General features: G+C 39.6%; 1 protein-coding gene across 1 annotated transcript; it reads right to left on the bottom strand.

The window, feature by feature from the left end:
* Positions 1-1,431: 1,431 nt before the first annotated feature.
* LOC123830975 (olfactory receptor 13-like) lies at positions 1,432-2,364 on the bottom strand. The gene has a single exon (XM_045857595.1). The coding sequence runs from the start codon at positions 2,362-2,364 to the stop codon at positions 1,432-1,434; it is 933 nt and encodes a 310-aa protein (XP_045713551.1).
* Between the last annotated feature and the right edge of the window lie 15,470 nt (positions 2,365-17,834).

The raw sequence follows: 17,834 nt of genomic DNA, 5'->3' as shown, positions 1-17,834 counted from the left end.
TTATGAAAATTCGTGGATTGCTAAACATTTTGTGCATAGTATATCTTCTCTACAAACTTGTGAGCTTCCTTCATGAACTTATTTTACACATACTAAATGTAAATTCCAAATAATTTTAGTATAATGTATCAATTTGCTCATCTAGCAACTAGCAGAAATTGATAAAAATCCCAGCTTTATCTAAATTCAAAATCATTGATTTCAACCTTCTTTTCTTTTAGGTAGTACAGTAATGTCTATGTACATAGCAGACTTCCTTATAAAAGGTATGCTTTGTAAGAAAGAAATCTGTATTTTTTCTTGTTTAAAAAGCCTTTATACACACACAAACAAAAGAAACATTATTTTTAAAGTACATATTTTCCTTTGATACACTTTATGTATTCAGGTTTAATTTAGTATATAATCTGAGGAAAGTTTTGAAAAAGTCTCTATACAACCTTTCCCACTACTTCTTAACTGGGTTCTATCACTTCATAATTGTGTTGGATTTCATGTTTAACTGAAATGGTTATTTAACTCACCTCATATCTCTTACTTTACAGAGTAAATTATTACTCATAATTTATAATCTTTTATCATTGATAAAGCAGTCATCACAGCAATTACACAGTGTGTTCTTATTTTCAAGAATGTTCTAAGTTTTGATCGTTTCCCATAGGAGACAAGTGACCGGACCAATGAGACAAAATGTTAATTCTGCCAGGAACTCTCAGCTACATCCATTCTGCCTTCTTCCTGTCATCTCCAGCATCCCGGATCTCCAGGAGTACTGCAAAGGCAGAAGAACACAGCGGCAGAGACAGTTCCAATGTGTCTGTGGGTTTCAGCCTGACATCCTCCAGGGTTCTCTTCTTGTTCTTAGTTCTATCGGAGTTACACCCTTCATCCTCTTTCCCTTGAAGTCCTGACTCATGCTCTTCCTATTTTATGTTGCTGATTCCTCAGAAAGCATCACTGTCATAGCCAAATGCAGGAAAATGACCAAGTATTTTAAATGCAGACCCATTCTTTCAAGATGACAGTTGTTAAATTTAAAGCATTTCAAATAATTGCTATGTAATCAGTCTCAATTCCTATATTTTAAATAATCTGCCAATACCTTGTTTTCTGAAATAAGATTTTGTCTACAAGTCCTGATTATGGAATATATAAATTAACTTCCTCTATTCACATTATCCCTCATGACCATGTTACAAGTGTGCGCACCACACAGAGAGCTACAAGAGGGGCTCATTTTCTTGTGCAGCAAGAGCCTCCCTCAGAGGGAGGCACCAGAATGGGCTTTCCCCCCAGGTAGTAACAGGAGCAGTTCAAGAACATGCAAAGGATGCCCTAGGCCTAGGGCACGTCTCTGTATCCTGTGTACATATTGGGTGAGGTGACTTCTCAGGTTCCCATAAGATCAGTTACTTTTTATCTGTGAGACTCTCACAAAGGTCTCCCCTTTTCCAGCCTCCTTCTCAGAGCAGCTTTGACTTCTCTGTTCCTCAGACTGTAGATCAGGGGATTCAGCATGGGACTGAAAAGGCTGTGAAATAGGGGGAGGTATTTGTTCTGCTTCTGGGGGTCCCCATGGTGGGGTCTAACATATATGATAATGGCTGTGCCATAAAACAGCCCCACCACACAGAGGTGGGAGGAGCAGGTGGAGAAAGCTTTCTGGCGCCCCTCTGCTGACTGGATCCTCAGGGTCGCCCACACAATGTGAGCATAGGAGACCACAATTGCCAACATTGGTCCCACCAACCCCAATGTTGCCACAGCCACAACCACAGCCTCATTAAAGTGAGTATCTGCACAGGCAAGTTTCAGAACAGCTAGAATTTCACAGAAAAAGTGACTCACTTTCTGGGGACCACAGAAGGGCAATGGTAAGAGTAACACCATATCTACTAGGGCCAGGAGGAACCCTAAAGTCCAGGAAGCCACTGCCAGGGTGATGCAGACTCTCCAGCTCATGATGGCAGAATACCGAAGGGGCAGGCAGATGGCCACGTACCGATCATAGGACATCACCATGAGGAGAAGACATTCACTTAGAGCAAAAATCAAGAAGAGAAAGGTCTGTGTCAGGCAGCCAGCAAAGGAGATGGGCTGGGCTGGGCTCAGGAGGTTGACCAGCATCTGGGGCACTGTGTTGCAGGCATAGGCTATGTCGACAGTGGCCAGCTGGGAGAGGAAGAAGTACATGGGGGTGTGCAGTTTGGAGTCCAGTGAGATGAGCCCCAGGATGACCCCGTTGCCCAGCAGGGTGAAGGCGAACAACAGGGAGAAGAGCCCAAACAGGAGCAGCTGCATCCTTGGGCTGAGCGGGAATCCCAGTAGGAGGAACTCTGTGACAGAAGTCTGGTTGCCCCCCATTTTCCCTGGGAAAGAACAAGGGAGAGAGCTCAGCAAGTCTGAGTGCCCGAAGGACGTGTTTAACATGGTAGACGTGTGTGTGTCATCATTTCTGTTCACACAAAAAAATCTTCAGTGACACTTCTGTCCTGTTAGTCAGTTACTAAGTGAATACTATGCATGGCAAATGACACAGAAAGAAATTTTTTTTTATCCTGATAAATTAAATTCTAGTGTTCTATTACAGTGTTCAGTAAATCTTACTTTTGTTTCCAAACTTCCACCACAGTTCATACCTACTGCCTCCCTAACAGTGGACACTTTCCTCAGTCAGCAGCACTGCTTCTGAGACCTGCCTGGGAGAGTCCCGACCCGCAGTGCACACACAGCCACCGTGGGGAGGGGGCTGTGGGCCTGAGTCTGCACCCGCACGTGAGGGTGGGAAGGAGGACTGGGAGCCTGTGGGAGATCCTCCTATCAGGGGATCTCACAGATTCATGCCTCCTTAGATGACTTATGTGTTAGCCTTGTAATTTCTACTGGCAGCATCATCTTGAATTAAGTTGAGGGAATGGAAGGCAGACTGCCACGACTTTAGCTGGATTTAAGGGAGAGAACTTTGCCTTTTGACTTTTGTACCCACAGACATTTTACTCTGATCATGCTGTTTCATGATCAGATATTACCCGTCACACACTTATCCCTGTATGTGCATTTATATTCCATTCCTGTATGTGTGTCGATAATATATGTGGTTTATATATAGCTCTATACACACATATATATATATGAGCACACATGTGCTTGATTCTTTATTATGTGGAAGACTAGTTGCTATTTTCTATATTATTTTCTACTCTACTTTACTAGTAAAAGGCTGCTTGAATGACTTCTTGATGGGTCATCACCTGGGATGTAAAACTGCTGATCAATATCCAAGGCTAGAGCTAAAGCTCTAACTAGATACTCATATCCTTAGAACCTTTAATATATTTTACAGCTTAACTCTAAATGAAAATATTATTCATCAGGAATCTTTACTTTCTTGGGTTTTTCAATCTTTACAAAAGGACTTGTCCCAGGGTGGCAATTCCAATGTTTGACTTGTAACAATTAAACCCCTGCTTCTGTTTCCTTGTCTCTCAGACTCCATGTCCTTCTTCAGTCCAGCATCCATCTGAATTTCACTAAAATAAGAATCTCACAAAAACTAATAATTGCCATCCCATATCAATTCTACATTTAAATTTCCTCAGAAGTTAATATTTGCAAGGTTTGGTAAGCAAAAGTGTGAAGGTTTCACCCTGCTTCCAAGGAAGAATCAGAGTTCACAGCAGAAACACTGGGAGATGATTTTATCCTAGTGCAAGGAATAACATCATAACAGTTAGAATCACCTTTGGGAAGAAAACTGGTTGTTGTAGTAGGACTGAGCTTTATGTCAGTGGATGCTTTAACTCAGAGATTTGGATGCCCATGTTATGGGAGAAGCTGAGTAAGAAAAATGCTCAGGTCTCTTCCAACTATAGGACTCACGGGCCCTAAATGTATAGACAAGTGTCAGCCATTTTCATGTCAGCTTTATTGCCACACTTGGGGTGACAGCAGACAGCAGTGTTATCTCTAAAATGTCCTATGATGAAGGACACAATTAACTAAAGCAGGAGGACCAGTGACTGTCATCTCATCTTCCTCCTATCTGCTGCACGTAGCTAAAGCACAAAACAAAAATCCACAGATATTTACTAAACTTACTCAATGTTCACCCACATGTCTTGGCTGAGGACAGAAAGACAACTCTGTGCTGGTGTATGGAACCAGCTCGGAGTGACAGGTCTGTTAAAAGGACTCAAAAGATGATAATTCTCACATTCAAATAACTCACCAAGTAGATTTTCATTTTCACAAATAAAACTTTCAAGACACTCTTCTGTAACAAACTCCTTTTGTGGTCACTTTGGTCCATTATTTCTTGACAACGTGACTGAGTTTCATGGGACAATGGAAACACTTTGAAGCAACTCTGGCAAACAGCTAACCTTATCATTTAAACAAGCAATTTTACAATAAATTTATCAAAGTAAATGATCCATACTACGTGTCTCTAAATGACCCAGTGACTTAAAGGATCCTGTTAGCTAAGTCTGTAATTACCCAACACCTGGCACTGCCAGACAGTAACAATTCCATTGTCCACTGTGATTTTTCATCACTGCCTGCCTGAACTTGAATAATGAACAAAGACTAGACAATATAAGAAACTTACCACAGACTTACAGCCAAATACAAGACCCAGCTGAATGTGACTTGGGTTGAGCAAAAGCACACTAATACAGAGAAAAGTATCTGTGACTTAGTGTGGAAATTGCCATCTCACAAGCATCTCTTAGGAGAAAGTTGCCCACACCAGAAGAGATGATTTATTCTCTGCTCAGCTCCACCACCTCTCAATATACTGCTGAGTGTTTGGTGTAGGGAGGGAGAGGGACCCGCCAGGCACACTGCCATCAGCTCCCATCCAGGGAAAGGGGCTCCACAGGGACTCATCTCTGCTGTTCTCCACAGGGACACTTGTGGCAAGACGGTGGTGCTGATGATTTCTTCACTCACTGTGGGATGTGTGTTCATCTATTTACAAGCTCTAGAATGATTCCTGGGACTCCTTCACACATCACAATGACCACACCTTGCATTCACTGTGGCTCAGGAACTCAATTTCCCCACCTACTAACCCTCCAAATAGAGTAGGTGGGACACAGGGCAGATGGGACCCCTAGGTTTTTCCCATCCTCAGTCTTGGCTGAGTTTTCTCTCACACCTGACCACAACATGTATCCTCTGTATTTTTTCAAGGCACCACAAGGAATACAACTCATAAAGTAAGACCAGAAACCAGAGACAGGTAGCAGGACCTGTAGAAGGGGGCAGGAGAAGGAGAAGGCATCCCAAGGGGACTTGTTAAATCCTGTTTGGTAGCGTTTAGCTGCAGTGCCGAAAGGGAAGGGAAACTCTCACCAGGAAACAGTCTCCATCATATCACGTCCAGAGATCCTGAGTCAGGGGGGAGACATAGGTTCCCCTGGGACTCCAACTACTGCTGTGTCCTCCCCTTCCTGCGATGGAACTGACCTCCATTTACAATTTTGGGGAATACAACTGAGACAATCTGGTGGTGCCTTGGTGAATCAAATTTCTCTTTTACTCTCTTATCTACCTCTGTCCGTACACTGGAATACAAAGGTGGTAGAAGATCATTTCCTAAAGTTACTTCAGTGTACAGGCCACCCTACAAGGAAACCATAGAGGGACCATTTCAACTGCCAGAGCACCACCTGCAGGAGGTCTGAGACGGGTTTTCCCCGTTAACCCCGTCCAGTGAGAGGCTCATCGGTGACGGGAGTCCGGACACCACCCTCGCATGTTGCAGAGACGCGGTGCCCGCACACTGATAGTGTCATTTTAAAATCTCCACTTTTTGATCCTATAACATTTTGTTCCTGGCATTATTTCATATAGACCTTTCCCCTGTTTTTTGTCATCAGTCATATCTATTTTACTGTCATCTATAAAAAGACCTAGGTTTATATTTTAATGATCTTCATAATTTTTTAATGTTTGGCAATAAAATTTGCTCTTAGATAAATTATATCATATCTGTATTTTCATTCTTGATCATGATATTTTCCTGAGTTAAATATTTAACTTTTTCATTTGTCTTGTTTTGTTAATAAATGTAATTTGGGTCCTAAATTGGCTTTTTATCTACCACTGTGGCTGCACATCTCAAGTCTGATACTCAGAATTTTCACCATTAACACCATCAGTAAAACACAAGTTATGTAGAAGTGCATTTTCAGGTTTCCAAATGTTTTTATTATCTTTATGCTTATTGCTAATTTATAATCAGTGTAGTGTAAAATAATGAATCCTTGGGATATTGATTCTTTGAAAAGTCTGAGGACTTTTATTGCTTTCTATATAGTCACTTTGCAACTTTTATATTAATTTTCATGTAACATATTCTCTGTTTCTCAGGTATAGGATTGTTTATGTATTTACTAGGGCGAGCTTGTTAATTTTGATATTCACAGCTTGCATATCCATTTTTTTCAGTATTACCCATTTATTTCTGAATTCCCCACTATAAAGTGAGGTTTACAAATTTTTTCAATAGACTTCTCTGTTTTTTTCCTAATTCTATACTGTGACCATGTTGTTACAGCTATACATATTAATGACATGACTGTTATATCTTCTTTGTAGGCTATTACCTTTATTATTATCTAGTATCTCTCATTATACCAATTCTTTTTGCCTTATAGAAATGTAAATACAAACATCTGCCTCTCATTCTCTTGTTGCATCAACTAATTACAGATTTGCAGAGCATGTGTTCTTCATTGCCGTTACCCCGGCCTGTCTCTGCGATTGTGTTTTCATTGCTCTTAACAACTATATATAGCTGTGTTTTATGGGTTTAAAAAAATCAGCGAGAAAATAAGAGGATCTAATCTATTTGTACTTAATGTAAATACTGAGACATTTAGACATCTCAGCACTTGGGTTTTCTGGGTAGCATCCTTTCCTTGGCTTTTATGCTTCTCTCCTCTGACAGCTTTACAGACAGAGGCCACAGCATTGTTGGGCCTGGCTGCCCCTTAATTTTACCTTTCATGTTTTGCCTCCATTGCAGACCAAACTTCTCAATTTCTTCAGTATTTTCCCTCAGGGTACAAGTAATACAGATGCATACATCGACAATAACTGAATCACTCTGAAAAGCACCAGGTAGCTTTAGAAACATTTTATACTGGTTTTACTCTTGAACCTCCTCAGATGTTTTTGTGTGTAATCATTTGTGTAAGTGTCTTAATTTCACAGTGTTTTCTCACTTGTTTTTTCTCACAGTGTTTTCTCAGTAAGTCATGGATTCAGTCCCGCCCACGGTCCTGTGATGCTGATCTGCAAATTTGGCTTTAGAGATGTTTAGAAGCTTTAGATGTTAGCCAATATTAAAAATTGAGAGATTTCACAGAAAAATTAGGCTCTCTGGCTTCCATGAAATAAACAGAACATTTGATACTCCTTGGAATGTACTGTAAACAATAATCAGCTGAAGCTAATGAAGAGAGACAGACAAATGACTTTTCACTTATCACAACTTCGACCAATCTCTGTTTTCTCCAAGACATTGAAGGGGAGTGACACTTAATTTTATCACGGCACTTACACGCTTGGTTGTGGTCCACAGTTTTAAGGAAAGATGGATGCTCTCGGGGAGTTCTGTAGTTCTCCTCTACCTGAAACCCATGAACATGACAGTTTAAAATATAAAATGCAAACCCCCAACTACACAGCCAGAGTTTCAAATGGGACAATTCTTTCATGTACCAGGAATGAGTCAGAAACACGACATGCTCCATCATGAAAGCAGAGTGTCATACCTGAACTCAGCTTGTGTGGAGTCCAGGAAAGTTTTGGGAGAACGGGCACCAACACAGTTCCCTGAACCCAAGCACCTGGGCTGGGGCCACAGAAGCAGGTATAAAGCAGCCACTGGGCTGCTGGACGTGACGACTCTGATGAGGTCAATGTCCTGCCGGTTCTCCTGCTCCTTCCCCAGAGCCTGAGGCATGTGTATAGGGCCCGAGTCTAGGCCAGGGGATGCAGAGCCTGGTGCATGGCTACACAAGCTCAAAATCCCACAACACACAGAATGAGACGGTGGGAAAACCAAAGTAAAATGAAATAATAATAAAAACAAAAAGTCTTTGTGTGCCCAAAAACATCTTTGAAGACCCACAAGTCTCACATTAAAGAGGAACAACTAAGTAAAAAATTACTTTCTTTTTCTCTTTCATTACATCTTCATTAATTACACCCAAAATGTAATTAACTCATTCAAGATGCAATTAAATGCATAGAAAATCTTCCAAACACTCTAACATAGGATGGTAAGAATATGGATAAGAATGGATTAAAAAAGGCATAATACTTACTAACATTAACTTCACTAAATGAAGAAAAAAGAATGCAGGAGCCAGGAAAACAAATCAATTACATACTTTGAAATGAGAATATAGCCACATGAGTTTTAAAAAGCCGATAAAGACAATAGTTTCTAGATCTAATGTTAAAAAGGGAAGGCGTATACTGGAAAGTCCCATTTAAGAATCTATCCAGGTTTCAATACACACAGACAAAAGGATACACATTTGAAAGTGCAGTTTAGAGACACAAATACTAAATTGAGAGACTAAACTTAGATATTATGAAGTTTCTAGAGCAAAAGATAAAGAGAATGGTAAAGAAACATTATTTGAAGACACTTAACCAAAAACATTACAAAATTGAAGGAGACTTAAGTCCTTAAAATCCAAAAAATCTTTCTGTTTAATGAGTGCAATAAAGGAAGATAAGTGTATACTCAAAACCTTTTATAACTAAAGATGACATAAATCTTTAAATAAAAAACATACGCTGAGGATGAAATAGAACAAATAAAAAATAAATTTTCAATGAATGGAATTTCTTAACAATGATCTCTTTGACTATTGTCTTTCTTCCATTCCCTACATTTCACTGTGTCTACACTTCCTGCAACATCTATTCAAACAGTGATGTATCAATGAACCTCTTTCATGTCTCTTAATTACCCTTTCAGATTGTTTTCTCTTTTGCTGTCTTCACACTGTTCTAGACATGTCACAACTGTATTCTAATTGCACACTTATTCTATGACTGACACCTGGTTGACATTTGTCTCATCTGCCTAGCTTACAAATCATTTTTAAGTAACTTTATTTTTGCTTTCTAAGATTTTTAAGCAGATTCCTTCTACGTTAGTTGTTTTGTTTGATCCCTTAAAATCCCTTTACTGTTTCACCAGTGTTATGGTATTTCATAGAAGCTGCAATTTAATTTGCCTCTTCAGCAGTCTTTGTTTGACTCTTTTACACAATCTATATTCTGCAGCATTAAGAGGAAAATTAAAAGCTACCAAAGGTAAAATACAATTACATTCACAGGGACAACCACCCAGCTGACGGTGACTTCTCGTCCATAGGGAAGGGTCTGAAGGCAATGAGCTACTGTCTTCAGGGTCCAAGAAGGGGTAAGCTGCTGTTCTACATTTTGATATCATCAACAATACTCCTGAGTGCAGGAGAGCAAAGTGAGGCGTTATTGAATATGCAAATATGGAGGTATGAGGCCCTACAGATCCTCCGTGTACAAATAAATTGTATTCCTCAATACGAATCCCAATGAACCCACAGGTAAAGTAATATATGAAATCAATATACAAACACAATTTGAAAACTATCTTGGCAAACTTTATACCTACTGACCTAAAATAATAACTGTGGTATTTTAAAAAGATACAATTAAACTTTTTGGAATTAATAAGTAAACAGAGGAAGAGACGTCTGATCAGTAAAGACTGCTAAGATTCTTGATGAGAACTGGAACCCCGAGTGACTTTACATTTGTTAGTGTAATTCCTCAACTGGGATGTTACCACTTCATATACCTCATCAAAAATAGACATAAAAAATATGGTTCTCAAAATTACATGACAAGTGAAAGAAACTCAAAGCATGATTAAGCCAAAAGCAGGCAGAAAGCAATAAAGGAGAAATACAGAGGAGACTAAATCTTCCAATAGACAACACAAAAGAGCTGGTATTAATAAATCTATGTGTACCAATTACCACACTAATGTAAGACACTGACACACAGAGACAGTAGAAACATAAGGAAAAAAATCAAGGTACAAAATCTTTACAAAAAGGACATCTGAAATACCTAAATTTCCCCACAACCTTCATCCTCCCTCCCTCTCTCTTCCTCTCTTGCCACCCCCTCACACACACACACGGACACACACATAAAAGTTAAAGATGAAATTACAAAAAAAATGTCCAGCCATAAAGAAACTGTGGTACCATTACTGATAACACTTCAAAGCATTTATAAGTATATGGGAGCTACTTGAAAATAAAAATAAATACACTAACCCACCACAACCAAAATTCAGGATCTAGTCCCTTATAAAGTTTAATTACAAAGTGATTCTTTTAATCAGAGAAAGGGTGTCTCCCAAACCTTAAGAAACATTATTTTTAATGGTAAAATATTAAAAGGCTTTCCTCTGAGTTAGAAAATGTACACCACTAACACAATTTCTCTTGAATGTTGACTCAGTAACTAGTCTGCAATAAGAGAAAAAGAAGAATTAATGGCCATCAGAATTGAAATGGAGAATATAAAATATCACTATTCACAAAACACAACTGTGTACATAGAGAATTTCTACAAGTGAACTACTGCAATTCATAAGCAAATTTATAAAAACTCGGAATTCAAGGTGAAAGTGAAAAATGAAAACATTAAATGTCAAAGGATTGGAAAATTTTTAAAGAATCAAAATCTCTCCAAATTGGCCTATAATTTCAATGAAATACAAGTCAGAATTCTAGCAGTGGTTTTTGTTATCTGAAAATGAGTATTTTCCTAAATGTCACATATGAAAGTGCAAAAAGTCAAGGACAGCAAAGAGACCTTCAGAAAAAGGATGAAGGAAGAGGACTTACCTACTTACTAGTAACATTTACCGTAAACACAACATAATTAAATCCCTGAGTGACTGGTGCAAAGATAAACCAATAAGGCAACACAGCACACTGGGTGACCAAAAGTTCAGACACTCAAAGTTGGTGCCAGTGTTTTCAGTGAAGTCCACGCTACCTGTCGGCCATCCATGGAGAAAACTCTAACCTGACCACCACACATGAGGCCTGAGATAAATTTCAGGTGGGCTTTGATTCTAAATATGAAAGATAAACACACCCTCCAGGATAGAAACCAGGGGGTCCCAGAGTAGCAGCTTTTCTCAAATGGTACCAAAAACCAGACAGTCTCGTGACAACCTTGCATGCACAGGCTGCCCCCTCTCTCATTTGTTTCTCTGATTTTAATTTGTAAGAACAACACATTTTCACTTCAGCATCAGTGGTTTTGAACACCACTTCTCAAAGTGACTTAAAAAGTAAAGACAATAAGAATGCATTTACATTTACAATTTTGTGTAGAGCACATGTTTTCATGGATTACTATGCAAGGTACAGAAGTGAAGCAGAGAAGTTGTTTTCCTAGTAGAACCATTTTACCATACTTCTGACAGCTAATACTTTTCCCCAAACTCTAATGAGTAGCAATATCAGCCACACAATCCCATTGGTGGGGGTGGGATCTGACAATGGGTCTCCCTGGGATCAGGACAGCCATCCATGGACAGCAAGCCTGAAACACCAAATCAGGAAAAGCAAATCAGGCACCTCTACCAGCCTCACTGGCACAAGAAAACTACAATGGGTGTTTGACTGAATTCCTATTGGATGTTCTGGTGGCCACGTGTCACACCTCTTACAGGGCAATGAGGAAAAGAAGGCTATTTCTAGGAGGTGGTAGAAGCAGATAGTTCTCACATAGGAAGACATGAAGGAGAAATGGTGTAATAGCTCCAGCTTCACTTCCCACTGTAAAAGGAGGCAAGGGTATGAAATGGCTTTCATGCCCCTCTCAGGTTGCTACCATGAGACAGGGACATATAGTGGAACCAGGCCCTCCCCAGAAATGTGACCGGGGAAGGGTTCTGAGTAAGAGGAGTGAGAAACCTAAGCTTTGACAGCATGGGTGTCAGATGTTACTCTGAGCACCCCCACCATGGCATAGTGCAAGAAAAGGGTCTTCAGAAAGATGTATTTCTCTTCACCTAACCCTGAGGATTTCGGCCAACCTTTTATCCTGCTCCTCTGTTAGTCATTAACCAGTTTATACATAAGGATTCATATATAGGAGGGTACCATTTACAGTATTTTCCTCCTAGTGGGTTTGAATACACAGGAAGAGGAGAGGTTGGGCTGAAACACCTACTGCTTGAGGTGGGCTCCCTGGGTGATGAGTCACAGAGGCCCTTTCTGTCCAGACCATGAGGACAGGACACAGGGGAGATCATGAGGCTTCTAGATGAGAGAGCTTCACTCTCTGACCACCTGGAGCCCACCCATTCCCCACACATACCTGTGGAGGCCAGGGAACAAATGACAGAGCATTGTCCCACCAATCCGTGTCTTCACTACTGAGCAGAACAAACCTGCCCTCTGTTCTCGACTCCAGCTTTGTTGTCTGAGGGTGTCAGTGTGTGAGAGACTGTGTGTGTGTGGTGCTAGTAAAGAAGTGAGAACTCAGGAAAAATGGCAGAGGGATCCTACTCAGCAGGATCCTGGCATGAAAATGTAACAGGCAGACAAGTCAGATGTTACAGGATGTGTCACAGCACAACCTCCACATCCCCAAATATCTAGATCCTGAGCAGTTGATCTGAGCTGGGGCTCACCTTCGTACTGCCGAGGAGAATGGTTAAGCTTCATGATGTGGTGTGGGTGGCACCTGTGGAGCTTGTTAAGACAAGCAACTCGAAGGACTGGTTCCCCTTGAGGGAGTGAACCATCTTGGTCTGCTGAAAAGTTCTATTTTTACTTGGAAACTCATAGAGACTGAAGCCTATTTCTTTAAATTAGGACTTCAAGTGACTTCCTTTAAGTGACTTCAAGGACACCGAGTTTGCCATGCTGAGGATGGATTCAGAGGGCACTGCTGTTCACATTGACATGCAAGAGTAAACACTGATGTTGAACACTGTATTTTAGGAAGAGGCCTGGCATGAGAGATTAGTTATGTGCTAGGGGCATATAAAATATATTAAGCCACTGGGAGTAATGACGTCCCATAGAAAATGCTTGCTCAGGGAAGATGCAGAAAACCTCTATAATCTTTATAGGAGTATAACATAATAGGCAATAGCATGAGTCCAGATATAACACAGGGAATAAAAGAAACAAATAAAGACTTCAACATAAACAAAATGAAAGCTAAAAATCACATGATCATATCAACAGATGCTGAAAAAGCATTTGATAAAGTACAAAACTCATGAATGATAAAAACACCCAGCAAAGTGGGAATAGAGGAAACATACCTAAACATAATGAAGGCCATATATGAGAAACCTAAAGCTCACACCACACTCAATGGGCAAAATCTAAAAGCTTTCTTCCTAAGATCAACAACAAGACAAAGGTGTCCATTTCACCACTTTTATTCAGCATAGTATCAAAATTTCAAGATGCAGCAATCAGACAAGAAAAAGAAATAAATGGCATCCAAGTCTGAAAGGAGGAAGTAAAACTGTCATTGACTGCAGATGACATGATAGGGTACATAGAAAATCCTATAGGCTCCACCAAAAACTAGTTGACCCAATAAGTGAATTTGCAAAATATGGGATGCAAAGTCAATATTCAGATTGAGATAATTTTTGTCCACCCACAATGAAATATCAGAAACAGAAACTTGGGGGCGGGGGGAATCCCCTTTACTATAGCAACAAGAAAAACAAAGTACCTAGGAATAAACTGAAACAAGAAGGTAAAGGACCTGTACTCAGAAAACTAGACAACACTGAAGAAAGAAATTAAAGAAGATACAAATAAATGGAAGCATATATGGTGTTCATGGATTGGAAGAATTCACATCATTAAAATGCCCATACTGGTCCTGGCTGGCGTAGCTCAGTGGATTGTGCGCGGGCTGGGAACCAAAGCGTCGCAGGTTCGATTCTCAGTCAGGGTACATGCCTGGGTTGCAGGCCATGGCCCCCAGCAACCGCACATTGATGTTTCTCTCTCTCTTTCTTTCTTCCTCCCTTCCCTCTCTAAATGAATAAAATCTTTTAAAAAATTCAGTAAGTGGTATGAAAAAAAACTAAACACCTTAAATATGAAGATAAACATAAAAAAAATGTCCATACTACCTAAAGCAAGCCGTAGATCCACTGGAATCTGTGTATACATACCAATGACATGGTTCACAGATTTAGAACTAATATTTGAAAAATTTATGTGGAACCAAAAACAACCCAAAATAGTCTCAACAATCTTGAGAAAGAAGAACAAAGTAGGAAGGATCACAATACCTCACATCAAACTATATTACAAGGCTACTGTAATCAAAAGAGTCTGGCATTGGCATAAAAACAGATACATAGATCAATGAATCAGAAGAAAGAGCCCACAAATAAACCCATGTCTCTATGGTCAACAATATTTGACAAAGGGGACAGGAGCATAAAATGAAGTAAAAAGCTTCCTCAACAAATAGTGTTGAGAGAACTGGAATGTTACATGCAAAGAAATGAAACTAGACCACCAGTGTAAAACATACACCAGAATTAACTCATCATGGACAAAGGACTTAAACATAAGCTGTGACATCGTAAAAGTCCTAGAGGAAAACTGAGGCAGTAAAATTTCACATATCTATGCAGCAACATTTTTGCTGATGTATCCTTCTAGCCAAGGGAAATACAGGAAAGAATAAACAAATGGGACTACATCAAATAAAAAGCTTCTGCATAGATAAAGAAAACATCATCAAAATTAAAAGGGAATCAACCACAAAGGAAAACATATTTGTCACTGACACCTGAGACAAGGGTTTGACGTCCAAAATATACAAAGAACTCACAGGACTCACCACCAGGAAGGCAAACAATCCAATGAAAACATGCACAAAGGACCTGAACAGACACCTCTCCAAAGAGAACAGAGAGCCTATAGGTATATGAAAGTATATTCAACATCACTAGCAGAGAGATGCAAATTATAACCACTAGGAGATACCACCTCACACCATTCAGAATGGCCATCATTAACAAATCAACAAATAGCAACTGCTTGTGAGAATGTGGTGAAAAGGGAACCCTAGTGCACTGTTGGTGGGAATGCAAACTTGTGCAGCTCCTGTGGAAAACAGTATAAAATTTCTTGAAAAATAGCCAAGTGCTGGAAACAATCTCATGTCCATCAGTAAATGAGTGGATCAAACAACTGTGCATCATTTACACAACAGAATACTATGCAACAGAAAGAAAGAACAAACTCCTTCATTTCATTTCAACCTGGATGGAACTGAAGAGTATCATGCTAAGTGAAATAAACCAGGCAATGAAAGGCAGCTACCATATGATGTCACCTACAAGGGGAACCTAATGAACAAAACAAACAAACAAGCAAATAGAACCAGAGGCATGGAAACAAGGAACAGACTGCCAGTGACAAGAGGAGAAGTGGGGCGGGGGGAATAAGGAGGAGAGGAGGAAGAAGGTCAAGGTACAAGTATAAATGACCCGTGGACAAGGACACCAGGGTGGGGATTGACTGGGGGAGCAACGGGGGAAACTGGGACACCTGAAGTAGAACACCAGTCAAACAAGATTTCAAACAACTGTAATTTATGTCAAAAAGGGAAACAGTTATAAAGAATGAAAAATGTAATATTTCAATGAAGTATAGAATCTACAACAGAACAATGATTCATTCTGAAACAGCAATATAATGACTTCAATTAAGAAAACATCAAATACAACACAGGGCTACACCCAAGAGACTGCAGGACCAATGAACTCAAATGAAAATTAAGAGAAAAGTATCAAATACAGGCATAAAATGAAAAACTGGAGTTGAGTCAGAAGGACATCTTTGAAAGTGCTGAAAAGTGTTCTCACATCTACTCAAGAAGAAAGAAAACTTAATTGGTGAAAAAGCAACTTTTGAAGATGTTATTTCTGAGAATGTCCCAACTGTGATGAGGGATATGCTCCCATGAGCACAGAAACCACCACAAATCACAAGTAGATACATTTACATGCAACACCACAATTCTGCAATAATATACTGACATTTCTGAAAACCAGTGATAAAGTAAATATTGTCAAAACTCAGAAAAAAATATTTATTTATTACCTATCTCCAACAGGAATTGTTGCTTTAGCTGGAAAAAGATACATTCTTCAGTGTTTTTTGCATGGGGTGCTACTAGCAAAGAAGACTTGGGTTGGTTGCTTGGGTTTGTTTGCTTGTTTTATTTTTAACTTGTGTTTCTGTTTGAAAACATGTTCGTTTCATCTTAATTTTGGAAGCATATTTTCTTATATATAAACTTTTGGATTCACAGTTATTTTTCCACCACTTCCCAGATATTGCTCACTGACCTCTGATCTCCAAGGTTCCCACTGAGCAGACAGAAATTACCATTACTGCTGTACCCCTCACGGTACTACAGGGAGGACCCAGTTCCATGAGGGCACCTGTACTCTAGTTCCCCGCCCTGCATAAGAGAAGCCTGGTCTCATAGGCCATTGCCATCCTTTCAACCTGGGGCCTTAGGGACTGAAAGGGACTTGAAGCCAGGTGCCGGCTGCAGATCTGCCCATCCAGTTCCTGATTCCGCCTCATTCTTGTCCTTGGAGAGTCTGACTTACTCTCTTTCAAGCCCAGTCATACATTTAAGAGTTATGATTTTTAAAATGTTCTGTCCAATAGTTTTAGGTGCTTTGTCCTAACATGGTTTTCAGGATGGCCACTCTGCTGTATTGCCACTGTTTCTATTCTAGAAATCCCAGAGGTAACCTACCCGGGGAGGGAGTCGGATGCCTGCTGTTTCCCCTCACAAATGAGCACTTGATGCAAACACAGCTGCACTGCAAGGATGCCAGCTCCCGTCTCAGTCCCTGCCCACAGACACGAGTTATTCCTGTGACGCACGTTCCTCACCCTTGCCCCTCCCTCCCGCTCCACTTTGCGGCTTGTGTTCTGTCATGGGACGCTTATCACCTCCCTTTTCCAAATGTCTTGTCTTCTCCTTTAATGCATGCCTCCATTCCTATTTTCGTGGATTTTCCTTTATATCCAGTCCATAGCCTTTCCTTGTCTGTACATGCTCAGATTTATAAACTTTTACTTGTTTCACACATTTTCCACTTTTAAAACTATAATGTTCAAAATTTTTACATTTATTATATAGACAATACATTATATATGTATATTTGTTATAGAGGCAATTCATCATAGTTGGATTTGAAAATTCAGATAAGCACTAAGAATAAAAACCTTTTCGTTATCATCACTGGGATTTTTCTCTCAACAATTGCATATTATACATATAACATTAGTAATCTTCCTTTTTCCATTTAATATGAATCATAAATATATTGCCAGCCAATAAATATACAAAAACTGACTTTTAGGAAGATATTATTTAATATGCACATTTCATGTAAATATGTATTTTGCCTGTCTCCTAATATTGGAAATCTTGGATGTTTTCAATCTTTAGTTACTACAAACTAACACTACAAAGAGGAATCTTTGCTCACATAATTATTTTCTTCAATAAATCTTTAAATGGGAATTACTGGATCAAAAAAACCTTGAGGTGTTCAAGTTTTAATGTAAGCTCTAATGTACCAAATTGTCCTGGGCAAGATAAGCACTGTGTGGTATTACCTACTTTCTCAAAGCTTTACGATAAAATAGAAACAAGACTCATAGATAGAGTATACACTGACAGGTGTCAGAGGAGAGGGAGTT

This window comes from Phyllostomus hastatus, unplaced genomic scaffold (genome assembly GCF_019186645.2).
Source record: "Phyllostomus hastatus isolate PE091 unplaced genomic scaffold, TTU_PhHast_1.1 phas_scaffold_142, whole genome shotgun sequence".
Lineage (NCBI taxonomy): Eukaryota > Metazoa > Chordata > Mammalia > Chiroptera > Phyllostomidae > Phyllostomus > Phyllostomus hastatus.
This window is presented reverse-complemented; position numbering and strand designations above follow the sequence as displayed.

Bases quoted from the DNA above. Each gene is read 5' to 3' on its own strand.
- LOC123830975 (XM_045857595.1), bottom strand. From the start codon at position 2,364: ATGGGGGGCAACCAGACTTCTGTCACAGAGTTCCTCCTACTGGGATTC.